Source organism: Salmo salar, chromosome 03 (genome assembly GCF_965601325.2).
Source record: "Salmo salar chromosome 03, fSalSal1, whole genome shotgun sequence".
In the NCBI taxonomy this organism is placed as follows: domain Eukaryota; kingdom Metazoa; phylum Chordata; class Actinopteri; order Salmoniformes; family Salmonidae; genus Salmo; species Salmo salar.
The window spans coordinates 32523067-32546912 of NC_138293.1; the positions used below are offsets into that span (position 1 = coordinate 32523067).

The window sequence follows — 23846 nt, forward strand, 5'->3', positions numbered from 1 at the left end:
ATTCTTACTATATTGAACCGCTTCAGCTTCTAAAGAGCTTTGATTCCACATTTAACACATCTCCCATTACCATACAAATATTTTAAGACAGCTAAGGAAAACACATTTTCTTCAGGAAATGTAATCACTTGTGAATCGTATACAATAAAATAAAATGTTGATGGAATTTCCCGAATTACTTAATTTATAGCCAAACTCATTGTAATGCCAAAGCCATCTCATTCGACTGGGAAATTATGAAAATGATTTAACTGAGAGAAGTGGACATGCCAAACAAAACCTATGACATACGCGAAAGTGATAAAAAAAAAGTGAACAAGTACATGAACATTTCAGTCATGATGTGTGATGAAGCCTGGTCTCTCTCTTGGATGATATCCTGCTTTATATAGTTTGACAAATATAAGGCCCACACATGAACACTCCTAGAGCAGTATGCCGGTATTTACACCACAAGATTACAAAAAAAAACTTTCCAAACGTTGACACTTTAAAAAATAAAATGTATTAGCATCTCTAATGTGTATAAATAAAAACATATGAAACAATGCATATACTTATGTAATGAGCTGAACAATGACTGGATTATATGTGATACAAAGGTCAAGGAGCAGTCTTGTTTGTTTTTTTGCCAGTGTATGTCTGTGAGAAAAAAACTAATGTACCTTAATCAAGCATTTCAAACTATGCATACCTATAAGTTGCAACACTACATTCTGTCATAAGAATGAAACAAACAAGGAAAGGAGGGAAATCAAGAACAGCAATAGGGAAAAACATGGGGGGGAAAAAAATTGTGTTTTGCGATCCCTTTTGAGAAGCTTGCAAGACTGCTTAGCATCAATATATTGTTATGAAGTGTGTACTGGTTTTACTAACAATGTTGAGGCAAAAGCCACAACACTATACACACTGAACTGATCAATTTAAAGAGCGCACCTCAAAAGGACTTGATTTCACTTTAACGCATCAGGAGCTCCGCAGCTCCACAAATTCATTTAAAAGTGTCCTTTTTTATTAGCGGACCTGAAATCTTAGGGACCAAAAAACCTTCAGTTTTAATCCATGTATTAAAATGTTAAATATAAAGGAGAGATTACAAATTCAACAAATTCTAGAATTTCTCTGACAACTTGTGTTATTTTCTGTTTGTATTTGGGTTCGCCATTCCCTGCAATGACTTCCCTGTTGCAGGGCTAGAATACCAATGGGCCAGAGAATGGACGCTTTGTGGGGCCGTTGGAATTGGTCTAAAGGGGTCTACTGACAAAGGCAAAGAAAGGAAGGGACCTCTCTTCCTCTGTCACCCAATTAGTTGTATTTTGGTCATGCTCTTAGCACTCAATGGTGTTTAATGTGTCTTACTTAGTGACAAAAAAATATACACAAAGGACAAATACTATTTCTGAAAGCTGGCCAAAACATTGTCCTAGTAGAAGGTGAGAATCATTTTCTATTGAAAAGCATCAGATTTGTAACAGACCATAAAATCGAAACGGTTGACGACTGGAGGCACTGCCCTACAAAACCGCACAACCATGTGTGATACTGCCACAGACGAGTCGGTTTGAAGTTACACTGCGTGGACTTACATGAAATTGGCCTCATATAGTTACCCTCTCTGGTTTTTCTCCTAAATCGAAAAATATCACATCTGTAAAGGGGAGCACAACATCCAAGACAACAACTGCTTCAAAGTTCAAAAACAGAGTGGGGAGAGGGGATAAAAAAAAAAAAAAAGTGGCGTGTCTGCTTTAATACGCAGGTATGTGTGACAGTGAAGGTGTTATCATTGGCACCCAAGGATCATGGCGACCTCATTCAGCCTTGTGGAATGAAGGAACTACGTAGTAATAGTTGAACAATGGTCTCTGCTCCAACCCCAAGTCTTTAGAAGAGTGCAAAGATCCCCTTATTTTTCATGTGTGTTTTAGCCCTGATATATCCACGTGTGCACGTCCTAAAACTCGGAAAACTCCTTTGCGCATTTTTCCGTTACGGAAACGCGGATCTCCTCCTCCTCGTAGTCGTCGAAGTTGCTCGTGTCTCCAGCGCCTCGACACTTTGGTATGAACGGGGCTTCCACCTGACAACACAGAGAGCAGGACAACCAGGAGCGGAGTTAGAGTGTGGATTAGAGGAGACCAAGCCAGTACTTCAATGAGATTCTAATACTGCAAGAATTTTCAGATGCCTAGGTAATACCTCCTTTCAGCAAAATGCATTATGAAGTCATTCTAGTAAGTCAAATAGAAAACATTATGACACCATATAAAGACTATTGTTGTAAGATCACAATACTCAAGAAAGTGCTACTGGACACTAATAAAATACAGAGGCCTTGTCTGAATACCCGTACTTGTGTTAGGATTTTTGGCGATGTGAAAATAGAACGTTTTATAGTACGTGAAATTTAAAAATGTAGCATACTTTAAATCCCAGGATGTCATACTCATTTTGGCTTTTCATTTAGAATTCGCTGCACACTATTGAGGAAGAGAATAAGTATTTTCAGACCCACGTCTGTTTGACAACAGCTAATCAGAATAGGGGACATGCTCTGCAAAAATGTACGAATGGCGTGTGACAAGAGAGATTGTGCATGTAGATTATGCCTTCTCAGTATGGCTGAGTAGTATGTTGATATTTGTTGCTGAAATAGTATGTAGTATGATTAATACACAGTATGTCGTTTTAGTAATTAGTTGGCAAGAATTTGGCCAATGTGTTTCATAAAAGTTAGATGCTATAAAAAGCAATTCAACTTCGCATTGATTGTCCTCATCCTCCAACACAGCCTTGTATGTACCTTCCTCTCGTAGATGGCAATCCAGTCCGTTGTAGCGAACCACTTGTGTCCTTTGATGTCGTTGACGCCGTTCTTCAGGTTGCCGTAGCGTTTGGTCAGGTCCACCTGCAGCAGGTTCCTCAGCAGGTCCTTCAGGTCAGAGCTAAAGTGGGATGGGAAGCGGACCTACAGGGGGACACCGAGGTTTGTCTAAATGGTCATGTATTGAGAAATGTAAATTTGCTCCTAGTTGTACCTGTATAGTAAGTGATTAAAGACAGAAGAGGCTAAGCCAAAAGCAAGCCAAGCATTCATTGGGCAGCTAAAACCTCCTACTGAGTTTAAACTTACTCCATGAGAACATGACAGGTGTTCAAAATGTGTTAAAACCTGAGGTTAAATAGGTAGGCCATTTCAGACATGCTTAATGTAAAAATGGACTTGTCCATACCTTTCCAGACACAATCTTCTCATAGATCTGAATAGGCTGGTCAGCAAAGAAGGGAGGGTATCCAGCAGCCATCTCATATATAAGGACCCCCAGGGCCCACCAGTCCACTGCTTTGTTGTAGCCCTACACACAGCACAATGACAAATGTAGTTCACAGACACATATCTGTAATCTAAATTCATGGCAACAAACTAATATTCCATGTCTTCAAATGTAGTAATTTAATGCACTGTGTGTGTGTGTGTGTGTGTGTGTGTGTGTGTGTGTGTGTGTGTGTGTGTGTGTGTGTGTGTGTGTGTGTGTGAGAGAGAGAGAGACAGACAGGACTCTCACCTTGCTGAGGATGATCTCGGGCGCCAGGTACTCTGGAGTTCCACACAACGTCCAGGTTCTGCCTTTTACCCTCTTGGCAAATCCAAAGTCTGTCACCTGACCACCAAGAACACGTACAGTCGGTAAAGCATCATAGCAGAGAAAACATAACCCATCATTTCTGCAAAGCACTTTGAGATATCAGCTGATGTAAGAAGGGCTTTAGAAATCCATTTGATTTGACATTGCAGTATACGCCATAGGCAGTGATGTGTCACACACAGTGCTCCAGTTGGGCCGGTGCTCACCGGTACACAGTACTGGCACCTCAAATGTTCTGTTTGAGAACAAGGATGCAAACTGGTGAGGGCCCAAAATGGTAACACAAAAATTCACTTGTATACATGAACAATCTGTGCGAGGAGCAAGAAAATTGGCTTATTTTCAGAGAATAACAAGTAATAAATACACATTTGAATAATCGCAACACTCCTAACTTTACAAACCACAATAGACAGAGAAAATTGTGTCCTGGGGTAGGGGGGAGTTGGGCTCTTTGGTCTGGTTTAAGGTTTATCATGACAGATAATGATAATCTGCCTCCCCAGACAGCAATACATAGGGCACTCTAAAAATCAGTTTTATTTTTTTGCCAAATTCTGTTCTTGGTTTAGCTTTTCCAGGTTTCAGAATTTTCAGAAAAACCAACAAAATGTTATGTTCTAAGTCCACAACCATGCTTAAAAACACATCAGGAGACCACATTTGAGGTCAAGAAATGTATTCATCTATGTGGGAGAGTAGTTGCCTTTTAATTCAATTGTGCATCAGCAAGAGCCTATTGTGTTTGGCTAGTAGCAGTGTTTCTGTAGCGGTGTTTCATGTGAACCTGATTGGTACAAATTTATCATGATATCATTCTACCAGCCAGGTAAGCCTACTTTGCAGACAATATTTAATTTGGAAGTTTTTTTTGGAAAGCCTTCAGAAATGTTTCAGCATGCTAACTGGCTACACAACACACACACAAGTTTTACTTCTTCAGAAAGTTGCAGGAAATGCATATCACTAATGCATTATTTTCAGGAATTACGAGTTCAATACCTTTAACTTCCTGTGCTCAGTCAATGATTTCAATATGAGACACAGACCCCTTCCCCTTTTTCTCTTCGTATCTACACGATTCACTTGGATGGCCCATTTTGAGATCAAAACGGTGAATATCGCCGAAAAGCGACGGGTTTGCATCCCTGTCAGTAGGCCTACCGGCATCCCTTATGCAACATTGGCTCTAAAATAAGAACCCTGGTGCTGTACAATGAAAATGATCCACTTGAAGCACTGGTCACGCATACCTGGATGTAGCCATGCTGATCGATTAGAAGGTTCTCAGGCTTCAGATCTCTGTAGATAAGGTCTAGTGAATGGAGGTACTCAAACGTCAGTACTATCTGGGCCGCGTAAAACCGTGCGTGCGGTTCACTGTGAAGGAAAGGGAGGAGAATCTGTTTAACTGATCATGTAGTAAGCGCAAAAATGTAATCGGAGTTGTAATTAACTACCAGCTATATGAGCACTGAATTTAAAATAAACAAACACACTCCCCTCTGTATTTATTTGGACAGTGAAGCGAAAACATTTAATGCACTTTATCTAGTCCCCCCCATTTGAAGGCGTCATAAGTATTTGGATTTCTGTTGTAGTGTATTCTGTTGGTACAAAAGTTACAACAACAAAAAAAGTACAAAAGTTTACTATTTGGTCCCATATTCCCAGCATGCAATGACGACGTCAAGGTTGTGACTCTACAAACTTGTTGGATGCATTTGCAGGATTATGTCGTGTGGTAGGTAGCCTGGTGGGTAGGAGCGTTGGGTCGGTAACCAAAAGATTGCTGGATCGAATCCCTGAGCCGACATCTGCCCCTGAGCAAGGCAGTTAACCCCGAAAAACAACTGGGCACCGATGACGTGGATATCGGTTAAGGCAAGCCCCCGGCACCTCTCTGACTCAGAGGAGTTGGGTTAAATGCGGAAGACACATTTATGTTGAATACATTCAGTTGTACAACTGGTATCCCCTTTCCCTTTCTCATTTTGGAGTCATTTTAATTGTAAATAAGAATAGAATATGTTTCTGAACACTTCTACAATAATGTGGATGCTACCATGATTACGGATAATCATTACTTTACAGCCTTATTTACAATAAACGTAACTCCAAAATAACACATTATTTAGAATTAATTTCTATTGGGCACAAAATAATCTGAAACACAACCAAAACAAACTGAAAACGCATCCAACAACTTTGTTGATTCACAAGCGTGATGTAGTCATTGCGTGCTAGGAATATGGGACCAAATACTCAACTTTTATTACTGAATTTTCTAAATACTTCCAACAACCTTCAAAATGGGGGGACTAGATACATAAAGTGCATTCATTTCTAAATGGTAAAACATATGTATGAAAATACCCTCATATAGAAAATACCCTCATATAGAACTTCTGATCTGAAATCTAATTCTGGAGAACAAAGCCAAAATGTTTTAAATTCACTGTCCCCAAAAATTACATAGATGAATGTAGGTAAAAATAAATGTTTCCCAAAACAATTTTCAATCAACAAATGGAAAATCTATAAACAACTTATAATCAACCAGATACTGTATTGATGAGCAGAACGTTCAGACGGACACTCACCTGAACCTTCCGATTCGTCTTAGATGTGAGAACATCTCTCCTCCTGGAACATACTCCATCACCATGTACAAATTGGAGTTGTCCTGTGGAGGGACAGACAGACATAAACAAATCCAGTCAGACCCTGAGGTAACTGAATAATAAAGAGGCCATATGTATTAAGCGTCTCATAGTGCTGGGATAAGCCCCCCGCCCCCCGTGGCCATTTAAATCAAATTCATTATGATCAAAAAGGAAAAATGAGCCCTAAAATCAGCACTCCTAGTTTGAGACGCTTGATTCATAGCCTCTGATCTCAATGGCCAGATTAAAAACACTGTATGCAGAAGGGAAAAAAACTGAACTGTACCTTGAAGGCATAATCAAGTCTGACGAGGAAGGGAAATGACACGGCCTGCAATATTCTCTTCTCATTTAGCGTGTGTTCTATTTGCTTGAGTTTCACCACCTACCAGACAAAGAAGTGATCATCAGACAACAGTCTTGACCGACAATTTAATTACAGTTTAATGATGGCATGACAAAGTTGTAGAGGTTTTTTTGGGGGGGTAGGGCTTTAGTCTTGTAATTACCAGACCATTTATGTTAGCCCGCGAGATCAGGAGGCTTGCGTGGCTAGGACAGCTTTTAGATTGCATTCCAGTAATCACATTTTTGTCACACGCGCCAAATACAACAGCTGTAGACCTTACCGTGAAATGCTTACTTACAAGCCCTTAACCAACAATGCAGTTCAAAAAATTGAGTTATGAAAATATTTACTAAATAAAAAAAATAAGATACAATAACGAGGCTATATACAGGGGGTACCGGTAGCGAGTCAATGTGTGGGGGTACAGGTTAGTCGAGGTAATTTGTACATGTACATAGGGGTAAAGTGACTATGCATATATAAACAGCGAGTAGCAGCAGTGTAAAAACAAAAGGGGGGGGGGGGGGGGGCTGACCATTTTTTGGCCCTTCCTCTGACACCGCCTAGTATATAGGTCCTGGATGGCAGGAAGCTTGGCCCTAGTGATGTACAGGGCCATACGCAATACCCTCTGTAGCGCCATACGGTCGGATGCCGACCAGTTGCCATACCAGGCGGTGATGCAACCGGTCAGGATGCTCTCGATGGTGCAGCCGTAGAACTTTGATCTGGGGACCCATGCCAAATCCCTGAGGGGGAAAAGGTGTTGTCATGCCCTCTTCACGACTGTCTTGGTATGTTTGGACCAGGATAGTTTGTGGGTGATGTAGACACCAAGGAGCTTGAAACTCTCGACCCGCTCCACTACAGCCCCGTCAATGTGGGCCTGTCAGCCCTCATTTACCTGTAGTCCACGATCAGCTCCTTTGTCTTGCTCACATTGAGGGAGAGGTTGGAAAGAGACTATGGTATTATAATCCAGACACTAACAGGTCAGATCATATCCGTGCATGTGATGGGAGGAACCACTGGAAGACATTACTGCCGGCTGGTACTAACATTACACAATCATACTTATGTTATGCCACCAGATAACATCTACAGCAGTGGTATTCAAAGTTGGGGTCGCAACCTTGCAGTGGCGTTGCCCAATAAAAAATTACAAATATTTGAGTACATGTTATTGTATGGAACAAGTCACAACATACATTTGAGAAAGATAATAAAAAAATAAATTTACTCAATAAAATTCTATTTGTTTTCTTTTAGTTTTGATAAGAGATAAATGTAATGAATTAAAAGGTATTTGTTGATGTAAAAATCGAAATGTACCGATTTTTAAGGTTGTGTCATTAGATTTGGGATGGGGTTGCGAGAAATTCTGGTGAAAAAAATGGGTTCCCGCTGGAAAAGTTTGAATACGACTGATCTACAGTGTTTTAATTAATTCTTGTCCCATTTTTTGTTTGATATTATTTTATTGGAGAGTGGAATTGCACACTATCTTTACTGTATTTTTGATACTTCATTTAGACGGGTACAAACAGCTGGGATGAGAGTAAGGAGGTAGACATAGGTGGGGGGGGGGGGGGGGGGGGGGGGGAAATCAGGGTTGAACCCAGGTCTTCAGTGGGGAGGCATGCATGTGCTTTCTGCCTAGAGTGATACCCACTTGACCAAGGCTTTGCACTTGTTGCCCCGTTTGATGCCCTAAAATAGCATCTCTTCATCCTCTTCCCATAGCAAGGCGATACATTGCCTTGTCAGCTCATACATGGGTTACCCGTCCTTGAAAAGGCCAGCTGTTTTCCACTGGGCACCAACCTTTTGCTTGTCCAGTATTTTCATGGCGAAGAACTGCTCTGTTCCTTTATGTTTGACCAGCATGACTCTTCCAAACGAGCCTGTACCGAGGGTCTTTAGCCTGTCAAAGTCATCTAGGCCCGTCGTGCTCTAGAATGGGTCACACAAAACACAGGGTGTGGATTACCTAATGGATATACCACAGCAGCAGTCCCAGGCTTTTACTCAGTTCAACTTAGATATTCCCCACATCCACGTCTCCTTTTCTATACACATTGGTGAAGGACTTTGGACCTTCTCCCCAATTCGTTTTAGAAGAAGGCAAAGAGATAGGATGTGAGGAATCACAGAAAGAATAAACGAGAAAGAGTCCCCAAACCCTGGATTTGTGGCTCCAACCTTAAAGAGCATTGAAAACATCTCACCTGTGGTGGACATTCCCATTTCCGTAAGAAGTCTTCTTTGGCTTTGGCTAGGAACTCTTTCACTGTATGGAAGAAAGATATACACAGGCACAATTAGCTAACAGGAAGGAATTGTCTGTCAACGCATGATTCATTCCTATTTATTGACTTGGGATTTGATTTGCATGGAGTGGGCAACAAAGTACAAAGGAAATCTTATGTGGAAATTGTAGAACAGTGACACGGTATCAATTGTAACAAAATCAGTATGAAATTTAATTCAATGGAGACGAAGACTGCTAAGGTCTAACTAACCGAACTCCTATCTGCATTTTACATCCACAAAATACATGTACGGAGAAGGGGGGGGGACAACAACATCAAAACGTTTGTTTGTAGTGATACAAAAAAACACACCAACCAAGACCGGCAGTCTAAGTAAGAAGTGATGCCAAGAGCTCCATTTCTCTTTTTTTAAATAGATAGGGGGATGTAAGAATTCACTAAGACAGGTGAAGAGGCTGGGCTCTCTCGAAGCATGCAGAACTCTTGTGCATCACTTTCTTTCTGCACTGACTGTGCATTAGGGCCCAATACTGTTCACGGGAAGGCTTTAACACTCAGCGTATTATATACAGAATTGTTTTTGACAAGCAAGAACAAACCAAAACACATGGAAAAACACAGCAGACAGGAGATATCCAGAATGACAGAATGCAGATGACAAAAACAGAGGTTGAGGTAATGGTTTTGACAGAACCTAGATCGAAGCATATACTGAACCACTACTACAAGCCAAGCTTGGGTTCATTTACAATAGAATCAATGTGTGCAAGGTTTCGGACTTCTGTCATTTTGGGAATCTAGTGGAAGAATGGGCATACCAAAAGTCTCTATAGATCACCCAAGGATTTGCAGGAACAATGTGGAAGGGATGATGTGGAAGAAAGAGACAGAGAGAGAGAGAGAGAGAGAGTGCATAAATCTAACAAGTATATCAGATCAACAAACATGGACCATATGCAGTGAAGAACAATAGAAGATGACAACGAAGGAAAGAAAAAGACAGTATTAGAGACTAGAGGTCGACCGATTAATCGGAATGGCCGATTAATTAGGGCCGATTTCAAGTTTTCATAACAATCGGACATCGGTATTTTTGGACACCGATTTGGCCGACTATTTTTTTTTAACACCTTTATTTAACTAGGCAAGTCAGTTATGAACACATTCTTATGTTCAATGACGGCCTAGGAACGGTGGGTTAACTGCCTTGTTCAGGGGCAGAACAACAGATTTTTACCTTGTCAGCTAGGGGATTCAATCTTGCAACCTTACGGTTAACTAGTCGAACGCTCTAACCACCTGCTTCACATTGCACTCCACGAGGAGCCTGCTTGTTACGCGAATGCAGTAAGGAGCCACGGTAAGTTGCTAGCTAGCATTAAACTTCTTATAAAAAACAATTAATCAATCATAATCACTAGTTAACTACACATGGTTGATGATATTACTAGTTTATCTAGCCTGTCCTGCGTTGCATATAATCGATGCGGTGCTCATTCGCGAAAAAGGACTGTCGTTGCTCCAACGTGTACCTAACCATAAACATCAATGCCTTTCTTAAAATCAATACACAAGTATATATTTTGAAACCTGCATATTTAGTTAATATTGCCTGCTAACATGAATTTCTTTAAACTAGGAAAATTGTGTCACTTCTCTTGCAACAGAGTCAGGGTATATGCAGCAGTTTGGGCAGCCTGGCTCGTTGCGAACTGTGTGAAGATTATTTCTTCCTAACAAAGACAGCCAACTAAGCCAAATCGGGGAAGATTTAACAAAAGCGCATTTGCGAAAAAAGCACAATCGTTGCACGACTGTACCTAACCATAAACATCAATGCCTTTCTTAAAATCAATACACAGAATTATTGATTTTTAAACCTGCATATTTAGCTAAAAGAAATCCAGTTTAGCAGGCAATATTAACCAGGTGAAATTGTGTCACTTCTCTTGCGTTCATTGCACGCAGAGTCAGGGTATATGCAACAGTTTGGGCCTCCTGGCTTGTTGCGAACTAATTTGCCAGAATTTTACGTAATTATGACATAACATTGAAGGTTGTGCAATGTAACAGGAATATTTAGAATTATGGATGCCACCCGTTAGATAAAATACGGAATGGTTCCGTATTTCACTGAAAGAATAAACGTTTTGTTTTTGAGATGATAGTTTCCGGATTCGACCATATTAATGACCTTAGGCTTGTATTTCTGTGTGTTATTATGTTATAATTAAGTCTATGATTTGATAGAGCAGTCTGACTGAGCGATGGTAGGCACCAGCAGGCTCGTAAGCATTCATTCAAACAGCACTTTCGTGCGTTTTGCCAGCAGCTCTTCGCAATGCTTCAAGCATTGCGCTGTTTATGACTTCAAGCCTATCAACTCCCAAGATTAGGCTGGTGTAACAGATGTGAAATGGCTAGCTAGTTAGCGGGGTGCGCGCTAATAGCGTTTCAAACGTCACTCGCTCTGAGACTTGGAGTAGTTGTTCCCCTTGCTCTGCATGGGTAACGCCGCTTCGAGGGTGGCTGTTGTCGATGTGTTCCTGGTTCGAGCCCAGGTAGGAGCGAGGAGAGGGAAGGAAGCTATACTGTTACACTGGCAATACTAAAGTGCCTATAAGAACATCCAATAGTCAAAGGTATATGAAATACAAATCGTATAGAGAGAAATAGTCTATAATTCCTATAATAACTACAGCTTCTTACCTGGGAATATTGAAAACTCATGTTAAAAGGAACCACCAGCTTTCATATGTTCTCATGTTCTGAGCAAGGAACTTAAACGTTAGCTTTTTTACATGGCACATATTGCACTTTTACTTTCTTCTCCAACACTTTGTTTTTGCATTATTTAAACCAAATTGAACATGTTTCATTATTTATTTGAGGCTAAATTGATTTTATTGTTGTATTATATTAAGTTAAAATAAGTGTTCATTCAATATTGTTGTAATTGTCATTATTACAACAACAACAAAAAATATATAATAAATTGGCCGATTAATCGGTATCGTTTTTTTGGTCCTCCAATAAATCGGTATCGGCGTTGAAAAATCATAAATCGGTCGACCTCTATTAGAGACAGAGAGAAAGAGTTGTCATTCTTCTTCTGGAATTCAGTTTGACAAAGAAAAACACAAGACGACTAATTAGAATGTTTGTTAATGACTCCAGTGGATAAGAAAGTTACAACAGACATGACTAGAATGGCAAATTCTGTACAAATACAAAGATGTAGCAAACAGAAAAAGGCTTCAATAATTGTGCAGTTCTTTTTATATAGGCTACAGTGTGTTGAACCACTAAAAATCCCACATTACCCTGGTAGACTATACTGTATATGATTTTTTGTTTGTTTTAATAAACACATTTATATAGTGTATTCAGACCCTTTAATCAGTACATTGTTGAAACACCTTTGGCAACAGTTACAGCCTCAAGTCTTCTTGGGTATGATGCTATAAGCTTGGCACACCTGTATTTGGGGAGTTTCTCCCATTCTTCTCTGCAGATCCTCTCAAGCTCTGTCAGGTTGGATGGGGAGCGTTGCTGCACAGCTATTTTCAGGTCTCTCCAGAGACTTGTCCCAAAGCAACCCCTGAGTTGTCTTGTCTGTGTGCTTAGGGTCTTTGCCCCCCAGTATGAGGTCCTGAGCGCTCTGGAGAATGTTTTCATCAAGAATCTCTCTGTACATCATTCCCTCGATCCTGACTCGTCTCCCAGTCACTTCCCGCTGAAAAACTTTTGGTACCATTCCCTAGATCTGTGGCTCAACATAATCCTGTCTCGGAGCTCTACGGACAATTCCTTCGACCTCATGGCTTGGTTTTTGCTCTGACATTCACTGTCAACTGTGGGACCTTATATAGACAAATAATGTCCAATCAATTGAATTTTCCACAGGTGGACTCCAATCAAGTTGTAGAAACATCTCAAGGATGACCAATGGAAACTGGATGCACCTGAGCTCAATTTCAAGTCTCATAGCAATGGGTCTGAATACCTATGTAAATAAGGTATGTTTTTTTATTTGTAATATTTGAAAATAATTCTACAAAACCTTTTCGCTTTGTCATTATGGGGTAGTGTGTGTAGATTGAGGATTTTTTATTTATTTAATACATTTTAGAATAAGGCTGTAACGTAACAAAATGTGGAAAAAGCCAAGGGGTCTCAATACTTTCTGAATGCACTGTATGACCACCTAGCTAATGTAAATGTTTACATAATCAGAGCTGGTTATTGTTCACTTTACTGAATGTGATCCCGTTTAAAAGACATAAGCTAGGTGTCCAGTATTGTACACCTCAGTACAGTACAGTTTTTAGAGATGAGCACCACTAAGTTCATATTTTTAGAACATGGTTGGTTAATGCAAGATTTTCCATTTTTTTTTAAATGTGCCTAACATGTTTAACAACATGGAAGGTTGTGACGTGGAACAGTGAAACAAGGCTCAGAATTCAGTGTCAGAATTAGCCTACCTCCCTACCTCTTTCCCTCCCTGTCAAACTGGGAGTGTTTTTACATCTCCCAAGAGCCAAGCCAAGACAACGAGTCGGAGTTGGTGAGGAGGTTAGTGCAACACACACATGGGCTATTATCAGGAACCAGGTTGCCGGCCCTGTAAACAGCAATAGGGCAGACAAATCTGTAGCAGCAGCAGCAGTTGAGGGCACTGTGGCTTAGACAGGTTTAACACCAGAAGGTTGAGAGACTGGGGCTCATGTTATGTCAAAACAGACAGGAAAACAGACAGCACAGCACAGGCTTTTGGTTGCACTGATCAGATCAAAGAACACCGCTTGCTTCCTGAAACTGGAAAGATAGCTGTGGCTGACCAGGTTCCTGTGCCTCTGCCTGGTCTCTTCCAACACTTCAGTAAATGTCATATGAACAGATTAACAGCATTGTAAAGTGACAAAGCTTTTAAACGACCTAGATACATTACTACCTACCATAAATGTTCAAATTTGGCTGTACATTTATCAAAAGTGAAGTAGATGGAACAGCATATATCCAAACTCACAAGTCAGTGGCATTTCCCAGACTAACTTGCGTAAGATTAGTTTGCAAGCAGTTCACACACATTCAGATCTGAACACAAACCAACGCCTCAAAATTCCTGACTGTATAGGACTTCATGGGGAAACATTTCAAATGTATCAAGTCATGCAGTGAGTGCATTGATTATCAGCATACATATGTCAAAGTGTACCACTGCAAATGAATAGTCCCAGGGCTAGTTGCGTCAAAGCTTGTAATTCCCCTTATCCTCTTACGAAGGTCTGGTGACAAGCTGTTCCAGTCAATGACAAACTGTGCTGTGTGTGTGTGTGTGTGTGGCGTGTGCATGTAGAACTGCACATCACTAAGATTAAACAGACTCTAAACCAAAATGACTTGTGAGATAAATCACTTGGGAAGGTTGTATTACGGGCCTGGTTTTATGAATGGCAAGTGGGCATTTGTCATTTCTTCACCATATTTGGTCACTGTTTAGAGGAGCGCTAGAGAGTACTGTAGAGGGAAAGCTGTATATATATATACAGCGCCTCAAGACTGAGATGTGGAGGCACTGATAATTGAAACCCCATACTTATTAAACTACTTAGCATTATTGTGGTTAATCTAACATGACATTTGTAAATAGTTTAGGAGTGGAGTGTACTTCTGGTTGCTAATGATCTATCACACTTGTAAGATTACAAAATTAGCTAGCCAAAACAACTCTAATCTGCAAACGCAATATCAAAACAACAGGCCTCATAGGCTATGGGACTAACACACGTCAGATAGTCAAGCCTTTGGCTGGCTATGCTACAGTACTGTAGCTGGCATTGAACGTTACTCTGGCTTGGTGATGTCTCACGGGCCTGGTGGTGGCTCACTAACGCTGATATACAGCTAGCTCTCACTGACGTTAGCTAGGTAGACAACATCATAGCGAAAGTGCTAAAACAACCCGCTAGCTAATGTCAGTAGCTAGGTAGGCCTCTGGATCAGGTTGTAACTATTTAGTTACACATCCCTTGTACTGTAGCTAGTGATCTAGCTGGGATTAATTCACAAACCAATTACTATAAATTACCGTCGATAGCAAAATATAGGGGCGAGGGTGTAATTCATGTAAATGTTTACAACATCAGCGATACATTTGCGTGTGCGCCCTCCCGATGTTGTCCATAGAAAAAAATCGAATGTGCTAATGTTAGCTTACTAACTGGGTAGTTAGCTAACTTTAGCTAGTAAAGATAATGCTCCACGACCGCCCCAACTCACCGCTCTCCAGCTCGTTGCCTTTCTTGGCGGTAGCAGCGTTTCCCATCGTATGGAAGACACGGCGATCGCTCAGACTGCGGGAGATGGTGGTAGCTAGCTACAGCTGTTGTTGAGTGGTGTTCCCCTTGTAGGCAAAATCGTTAATTTGGAACTATATAGAGAAATTTAATTGATAACGTTACAGCCAAATATGAAAGAAGGAGCCCAAATCCCTGTTCACCACCCCCCTTCTTTAGATATTCCCCTTCCTGGCTCTTCTCTATCTCGCTGACATGCAGCTAGCGGTCACTGCTCTCACACTTCTCCCCCCAAGCGTTCACTGTTGATTGCTTGGTCAAAGACCTTCTATGTGAAGAGATGGGATATCGCACTCAATCTGCTTCCGCCTTTACTAAAGGCTTTTAGTTAGAGGCTTGTGAGTTGGTCCAGGGGAGAACGACTGCCCCCTCTCACTGAAGCCACAGAAATTCAAGGCCGACCGTGGTACTGCAGGCATTGTTTGCAGAAAACAGGATCCCCCATTATAGTGAATGTAAAAATGGCATTCTCAATCTTCTTGGTCAATCCTCGTGTAAATACAAAAATACACCAGTGAACTGATTATAAAAGACATCTCACACAGAAGACGTTATAACGATAATTAAGTTGCTAATGGCAGACTGCAGTACCCCGGTCTGCCTTCAACATCACTTTCAACATTGCTCTAATAATACGGGTTAACCCACTTGGTGGGAATTGTAACTTTTCAAAATGATTAAATTATCTTTGGTTACGTGGCTCATATAGCAAGGACCGCTACAGTATGATCTAATACAGCTAACCCTTTAGCTAAATAGCTGTGGTAACTACAATACATGGGCATAAGTATGTGGACACCTACTCGTCGAACATCTCATTCCAAAATCATGAGCAATATTATAGAATTGGTCCCCCCTTAATAATAGCCTCCACTCTTTTGGGAAGGATTGCCCCTAGATGTTGGAACATTGCTGCGGGGACTTGCTTCCATTCAGTCACTACAGTCCCTGGTTCGAATCCAGGCTGTATCCACCGGCCGTGATTGGGAGTCCCATAGGGTGGCGCACAATTGGCCCAGCATTGTCCAGGTTTGGCAAGGATAGGCCGTCATTGTAAATAAGAATTTGTTCTTAACTGACTTGTCTAGTTAAATAAAGGTTAAAAAAAAGCCTTAGTGAGGTCGCCCACTGATGTTGTCAATTAGGCCTGGCTCGCAGTCGGCATTCCAATTCATCCCAAAGGTGTTCGATGGGTTGAGGTCAGGGCTCTGTGCAGACAAATCAAGTTCTTCCACACCGATCTCGACAAACCATTTCTGTATGGACCTCGCTTTGTGCGCTGCGGCATTGTCATGCTAAAACAGGAAAGGGCCTTCCCCAAAACTGTTGCCACAAAGTTGGAAGCACAGAATCGTCTAAATGTCATTGTATGCTATAGCGTTAAGATTTCCCTTCACTGGAACTAAAGGGCCTAGCCCGAAACATGAAAAACAGCCCCAGACCATTATTCCTTCTCCACCAAACTTTACAGTTGGCACTATGCATTGGGGTAGGTAGCGTTCTGGCATCTACCAAACCGAGATCCGTCTGTCGAATTGCCAGATGGTGAAGCGTGATTCATCACTCCAGAGAGTGATGAAGCTTTACACCACTTCAGCCAATGCTTGACATTGCACATTGTGATTTTAGTCTTGTGTGCGGCTGCTCGGCCATGGAAACCCATTTCATGAAGCTCCCAACGAACAGTTCTTGTGCTGACGTTGCTTCCAGAAGCAGCTTGGAACTGCGGCTCCTAAATGTTGCCACTTCAAAATAACAGCACTTACAGTTGACGGGGCAGCTCTACCAGGGCAGAAATTTGACGAACTGACTTGTTGGAAAGGTGGCATCCTATGACGGTGCCACTTTGAACGTCACTGAGCTCTTCAGTAAGGTCATTTTACATATACAGAAAATATACACTGTATTGGCAAGACATTCTATATAACAAAAAGTATTAAGATCTGAACATGATAAAGATCTGAGAAAGAGGAAAAATGCTGCAAAATGACTCACTCTTCAGTCTCCATTGACTTGCAATGGATTTGATTATACTGCATATGTGCATGTGTGTTTGAGAGAGAGTGTGTGTGGATTTCTTTAGATATTGTTTATATATAAATTGGTCTACATACCAACAAATATTAAGATCTGATCATTTGAACATGTATTCAAATGTGTTAATGTGTCCAAAGACTAAATATAGTACCATACAGAAAGGGATGTATTTCACAAACAACAATGAGTTGATCATATAGGGAACAATACTATACATTTTAAACAGTTTAATTCTGAGAAAAAAATAAGAAACCCTCATACCACTCTTGATAGTATCACTGCTTTTTAATAAGCTTTACGTATCGGCCTCACGGCTTTGTTTTTTCTCATTTAATTCAACTGTTACCATGCACCGGCAAAAAAGAAAGCTCAGATGTGCGAGTACCTTCTGAATTTTGAAAAACAGTTTAATTCTAAATTGTATTTCAAAATAGATACAGTACCAGTCCAAAGTTTGTACACACATACTCATTCAAGGGTTTTTCTTTATTTTAACTATTTTCTACATTGTAGAATAATAGTGAAGATATTAGACCGGTGGAAGTCTGTCCTTTGGTCTGATGAGCCCAAATTTGCGATTTTAGGTTCCAATCGCCCTGTTTTTGTGAAACGCAGAGTAGTTGAACGGATGATCTCTGCATGTGTAGTTCCCACCGTGAAGCATGGAGGAGGAGGTGTGATGGTGTGGGGGTGCTTTGCTGGTGACACTGTTGGTGATTTATTTAGTATTCAAGGCACACTTAATCAGCATGGCTACCACAGCATTCTGCAGCGATACGCCATACCATCTGGTTTGCGCTTAGTGAGACTATCATTTGTTTTTCAACATGACAATGACCCAACACACCTACAGGCTTTGTAATTTATTTATTTATTTATTTATTTCACCTTTATTTAGGTAGGCTAGTTGAGAACAAGTTCTCATTTTCAACTGCGACCTGGCCAAGATAAAGCATAGCAATTCGACACATACAACAACACAGAGTTACACATGGAATAAACAAAACATAGTCAATAATACAGTAGAAAAAAAAAGAAAAAAAGTCTATATACAGTGAGTGCAAATGGGGTAAGATAAGGGAGTTAAGGCAATAAATAGGCCATGGTGGCAAAGTAATTACAATATAGCAATTAAACACTGGAATGGTAGATGTGCAGAAGATGAATGTGCAAGTAGAGATACTGGGGTGCAAAGGAGCAAGATAAATAAATAAATACAGTATGGGGATGAGGTAGATAGATGGGCTGTTTACAGATGGGCTATGTACAGGTGCAGTGATCTGTGAGCTGCTCTGACAGCTGGTGCTTAAAGCTAGTGAGGGAGATATGAGTCTCCAGCTTCAGTGATTTTTGCAGTTCGTTCCAGTCATTGGCAGCAGAGAACTGGAAGGAAAGGCGACCAAAGGAGGAATTGGCTTTGGGGGTGACCAGTGAGATATACCTGCTGGAGCGTGTGCTACGAGTGGGTGCTGCTATGGTGACCAGTGAGCTGAGATAAGGCGGGGCTTTACCTAGCAGAGACTTGTAGATAACCTGTAGCCAGTGGGTTTGGCGACGAATATGAAGCGAGGGCCAACCAACGAGAGCGTACAGGTCGCAGTGGTGGGTAGTGTATGGGGCTTTGGTGACAAAACAGATGGCACTGTGATAGACTGCATCCAATTTGTTGAGTAGAGTGTTGGAGGCTATTTTATAGATGACATCGCCAAAGTCGAGGATCGGTAGGATGGTCAGTTTTACGAGGGTATAATTGGCAGCATGAGTGAAGGATGCTTTGTTGCGATATAGGAAGCCGATTCTAGATTTAATTTTGGATTGGAGATGCTTAATGTGAGTCTGGAAGGAGAGTTTATAGTCTAACCAGACATCTAGGTATTTGTAGTTGTCCACATATTCTAAGTCAGAGCCTTCCAGAGTAGTGATACTGGACGGGCGGGCAGGTGCGGGCAGTGATCGATTGAATAGCATGCATTTAGTTTTACTTGCATTTAAGAGCAGGCCTATTTGACCAAGAAGGAGAGTGATGGAGTGCTGCATCAGATGACCTGGCCTCCACAATCACCCGACCTCAACTCAGTTGAGATGGTTTGGGATGAGTTGGACCACAGAGTGAAGGAAAAGCAGCCAACAAGTGCTCAGCATATGTGGGAACTCCTGTTGGAAAAGCATTCCAGGTGTAGCTGGTTGAGAGAATGCCAAGAGTGTGTCAAGGCAAAGGGTGGCTATATTTTGATTTGTTTAACACTTTTTGGGTTACTACATGATTCCATATGTTTTATTTCATAGTTTTGATGTCTTCACTATTATTCTACAATGTAGAAAATAGTAAAAAAAATTGAAAAACACTTGAATTAATAGGTGTGTCCAAACTTTTGACTGTTACTGGATGGTGAAGTAATTTTAATGATTCTTTCAAATGTTCTCAAAATCCCAACTTTGATTGACACTGTAAGTATGATAGATCATTGCAATCTTAATATTTAAATTTGGCCTGTCTAGACACTTGAACGATGTTGACACCAAATTTGATGGATTTACACCAAACAGAATTTGTGCTGTGGCGCATTTTGATATTGTACTGTACATAGTTAGAGGATTTGAATGGGTGATGTGTTACTGATGTCAATACAGTGCATGGAATGTGCAATAAGGGACAAAACACAGAGCATTAAGTAATCCATTTGAACATTCTAGAGCAGTCAACATACTCAAATGTGTAATGTCATAATGGGCCATGTTTTCAAATCAGGATGTCCTTGAATTCAAGTTGTTATTTGTCACTCATATATCACTTTTTATGATCAGCTGTCACCTCATATTTCAATATTCCAAGTTCCTTCCACAATTTGATTTGAACATAAACATTGAAAAAGCTGAAGTTATGAGCAATTCATCAGCCCATCTCTGACTGTCATTGAGCGATTCTTTCCCTTTTGTCGTAAATGTAGTAGTAGCAATAGTAGTAGAAGTTGTAGTAGGTTTCATTGGTTTCTCGCGGTCATAGACTGAATTGTACACCAATTCACTGTCATGACATCAATCATATATAATTATCAAATAGTAAAATCCTAAACCAACATAACACTTAATATAATGTTAAAATATGCAATATATACAAAACAACATTATTACAATGACAAGGTTTGGGTGGTAGCTTTAGTAAATACATCTTTAGAGTCCTTAGGGAGCCATTTCTAAGGCTTCTGGGCTATATGGTGCGTGCATTGATCAGTTTAGTGTGGAATGGGATGGGAGAGTTCTGATAACAGCCTGTGCGTGTCATGGGAGTGTTACGTTTTTGGCTGTTGCAGGTTGCCCATCCTGCTCTCCAAGGACATGATTACGAGGGTTTCGATGGTTTCCCGGTAGCCTGTCCAGAATTATTCTGCAGGCTCTCTTCTGGACACGTTCCAGCTGAGCAGTCTGGGTTTGAGGCCAGGCGGGGACAGCATACTCCAGAACTGGTCTTATGTAACCCATGTAGATGAACAGTAGGCCTGCTGTAGCTACAGAGAAACATTTAATGTGCTTGTGGAGGAACAGCTTCCTGGTCTTAAAATATATATATATATATTTTAAAGTAAGACTAGGCCTCCATCTAGTGGAAATGTGTGATATACTGTAGATTTAATTCACGCAATAGTTTCAAATACAATAGCCATATAGGTCTTTCAACAATTGCATTGATATTTATTTTGTATATAATGTTCATATCTGATTCCTTACACATATTTTTATTAATTCTAACAGTCAAACCTCATGTGATGAAGTTAAGAAATAAATAATTAATTTCCCATTCTGTGATAATGTAAACATTGACTATATCTCACTGTTTATAAGTCCAAAGTATTTGAGGTTGGTTAAAGGGTCTTCAAAGTACAGACACCCTGATCTTTTCCAATTGAGATCACATTTTCCCCTAAGATTTTTTTCAAGCACATACCATGTATGGTTTCAAATTGACCTGACAGTACATACAACATCCAGCAGGGGGAAGCATTACTCTGTGAAGTAAATTGTTGATTCAACTTCGGAAAATGAAGCCTTATATAGTATACTAACTTGTAAGCATTGAGGCTATGCTTGAGGACCACTTTTAGCAGCCTCAAATATGCAGGAAACGATTTAAGTGAGAGTACGACTAGCTTGTTCTAGTAAGAAGTAGATTGTCATCTTGCACCAAATGCATGTGCAGCTAGGGCAAAAGAGAATGTATTTTAAAGTCAGACTGTGTGCAAGAATGTGAAGACACATGCATATTAAATGTGAAAGGGAGTCTGTTTTCACTCTTTCATTCCCTCTATTTTCCCATTCCTCTCACCAACAAACAGCATGTCATGTTCATCCCAAATAACCAGCTGCTCTCCATATTGCCTTTCTTGCTTTCCGTTTCATGTTCTTTGCAAAGCACGGTCAAAGGGAATGCAGATTGATGTTCTCAAATGATTGAATGAGAGGCCACATATTTTCCCATCACTGTTATGACTAATGTACAGTAACCCTGTCACATAGTTTTGCATTATTTATCTTGGAGAGACTTCCCTTGCATGGGATGTCCATTTCCTACCTGCCTTTCATTTCAGTGTGGTGGTACGCCAGCAGGTCATATACTGTAGTCTATGGCCAAACACCTATGTTTGTGCTTTGCCAATGTGTAGTGAGTGGGGTCACCACATGTTGAAAATAAAATCCTCATGTGTTTTTTATCATGGGAAAGTTATCACTGTTCTCTGAGGTGGTTAGAGAGAGACTCATTTAGAAGTTATGAGACGGTTATAGGGATAGGAGAAGAGAGAGGGAGGACTGAGGACACAGAGAGAGGGAGAGAGAGACAGAGAGAGATGATCTGGAAATCTCTTTATTATCAATCACTAGCTCCTATTAGGATGTTGCATGTGGTTCCAGGACATTACCCATTTCCTCCCCTGTATATCAGAGCCTGCATCCCCTCTCCTCCCCCCTCCTCCATCCTAATTCACTCCAGATGAGCACAAGGGGACATTTGATTTAGTGTGCAAAGACACATGTATACAGCTGTGTCTGCCTGTCTCAAACAGCTGGTGCCGGGCCCGAAATACAACAGCAGGCAAGCCCCAATCACACATTTGTTTATGTAATTAAAACAGAGAAAATCGGAGCCAAAGAAAGATCTTTCTCTTTTTCTCTTTCTGTTCTCATCAGCTGAGGACTGATCTGGTATTTCATTGGGATATAGTTCTTGGCTTTGTTTGCCACTCATATAGTGAGTGCTGAAAAGTACAGTTCATGGTCTAATGATGTGCAGGTGATATAAGCCATGTGCTGCCGTCAGAAGACATTCCAATAGCATGTCAACAGTGTAGTCTTGAGCACTGACCCCTTCGTTCCACTGACAATGTACTTTTGGCACTGACAAGCTCAAACAACGTGTTGTATACATGGAGCAAGTGTATTATGTACAGTGCCTTGCTGATGATTTGCATTTATTTAATCCATTTTAGAATAAGGCTGTATTGTAACAAAATGTGGAAAAAGTCAAAGGGTCTGGATTCTTTCCGAAGGCAGTGTATGTTTTTGATACAGTCTATTGCAAAGATGCAGCCTTCTCTCTTCCAACAACAGAGCATGAATTATTTTGTCAGAAAATGTATTATACACCAAAAGCAAATATTTCCTGACTCCTTGAATCATCGAGTCTTGAGCTCAACACAACATAGATTGGCTGTACAGTAGAGGCAACTGACAAGCAGCCTTCATGTCTTAGTTACACCAGGTTTTCTCCAGCTCTACCAGGTTTTTTCCAGCTCTACCAGGTTTTCTCCAGCTCTACCAGGTTTTCTCCAGCTCTACCAGGTTTTCTCCAGCTCTACCAGGTTTTCTCCAGCTCTACCAGGTTTTTTCCAGCTCTACCAGGTTTTCTCCAGCTCTACCAGGTTTTCTCCAGCTCTACCAGGTTTTTTCCATTTCCACACAGTTGTACCTTTGTAACTCACTCCTCTCCTGAGTGTCAAAGATTTGATCCAGGGGATTTACAGTTTAGTGCCCCCTCTGCCACCTCTCGACTGGTCGGGTCTGGGCACTCCGTCCCAGAACAGCGGGGTGCCCTTAGTCTGTATTTGTCTGGGAATGTTGATTTGAAAACCATAAGGTGTAGTAGGGTTCGTGTCTATTTTGTTTCACTCACTGTACCAGATCTCTTTGTCCCATTGTTGCTGTCTGGCTGCAGAGAGAAAGCTTGTGCTGCTGTTTTATGCTTCTATACAATGAACCCTGCATGGCTGCACTGTCTAGTGTCTGCAACATAAATGGTTGTAATTTCCCCTACACAGACTATTATGAGAGAGATAGAGCTAATTTATTTTTCAGAACAGAGGATGGCTCCAGAGTGCTCAGACGGTTGAACAAGCAGCTAATTTGAGATAGATGGCTAATCTGCCTTTGAAGTGCTGCTTCAGAGTTATACAGCTCAGAATCTTCCCTGCTACTTACAGAACATGAAAAGGATACTACAGTCCTTTTTGTGACAC

The 23846-nt window shown here is 40.8% G+C and overlaps 1 protein-coding gene across 1 annotated transcript; it reads right to left on the minus strand.

The window, feature by feature from the left end:
• Nucleotides 1-482: 482 nt before the first annotated feature.
• Nucleotides 483-15552, minus strand: prkacbb (protein kinase, cAMP-dependent, catalytic, beta b). Its single transcript, XM_014191051.3, has 10 exons — nt 15227-15552; nt 8897-8958; nt 8493-8621; nt 6606-6704; nt 6257-6339; nt 4907-5033; nt 3573-3668; nt 3240-3362; nt 2810-2974; nt 483-2086 (listed from the first exon to the last, which is right to left on the minus strand). Exons 1-10 carry the CDS (start codon nt 15270-15272, stop codon nt 1961-1963), a joined length of 1056 nt encoding a protein of 351 aa, XP_014046526.1. The 5' UTR covers nt 15273-15552; the 3' UTR covers nt 483-1960.
• Between the last annotated feature and the right edge of the window lie 8294 nt (nt 15553-23846).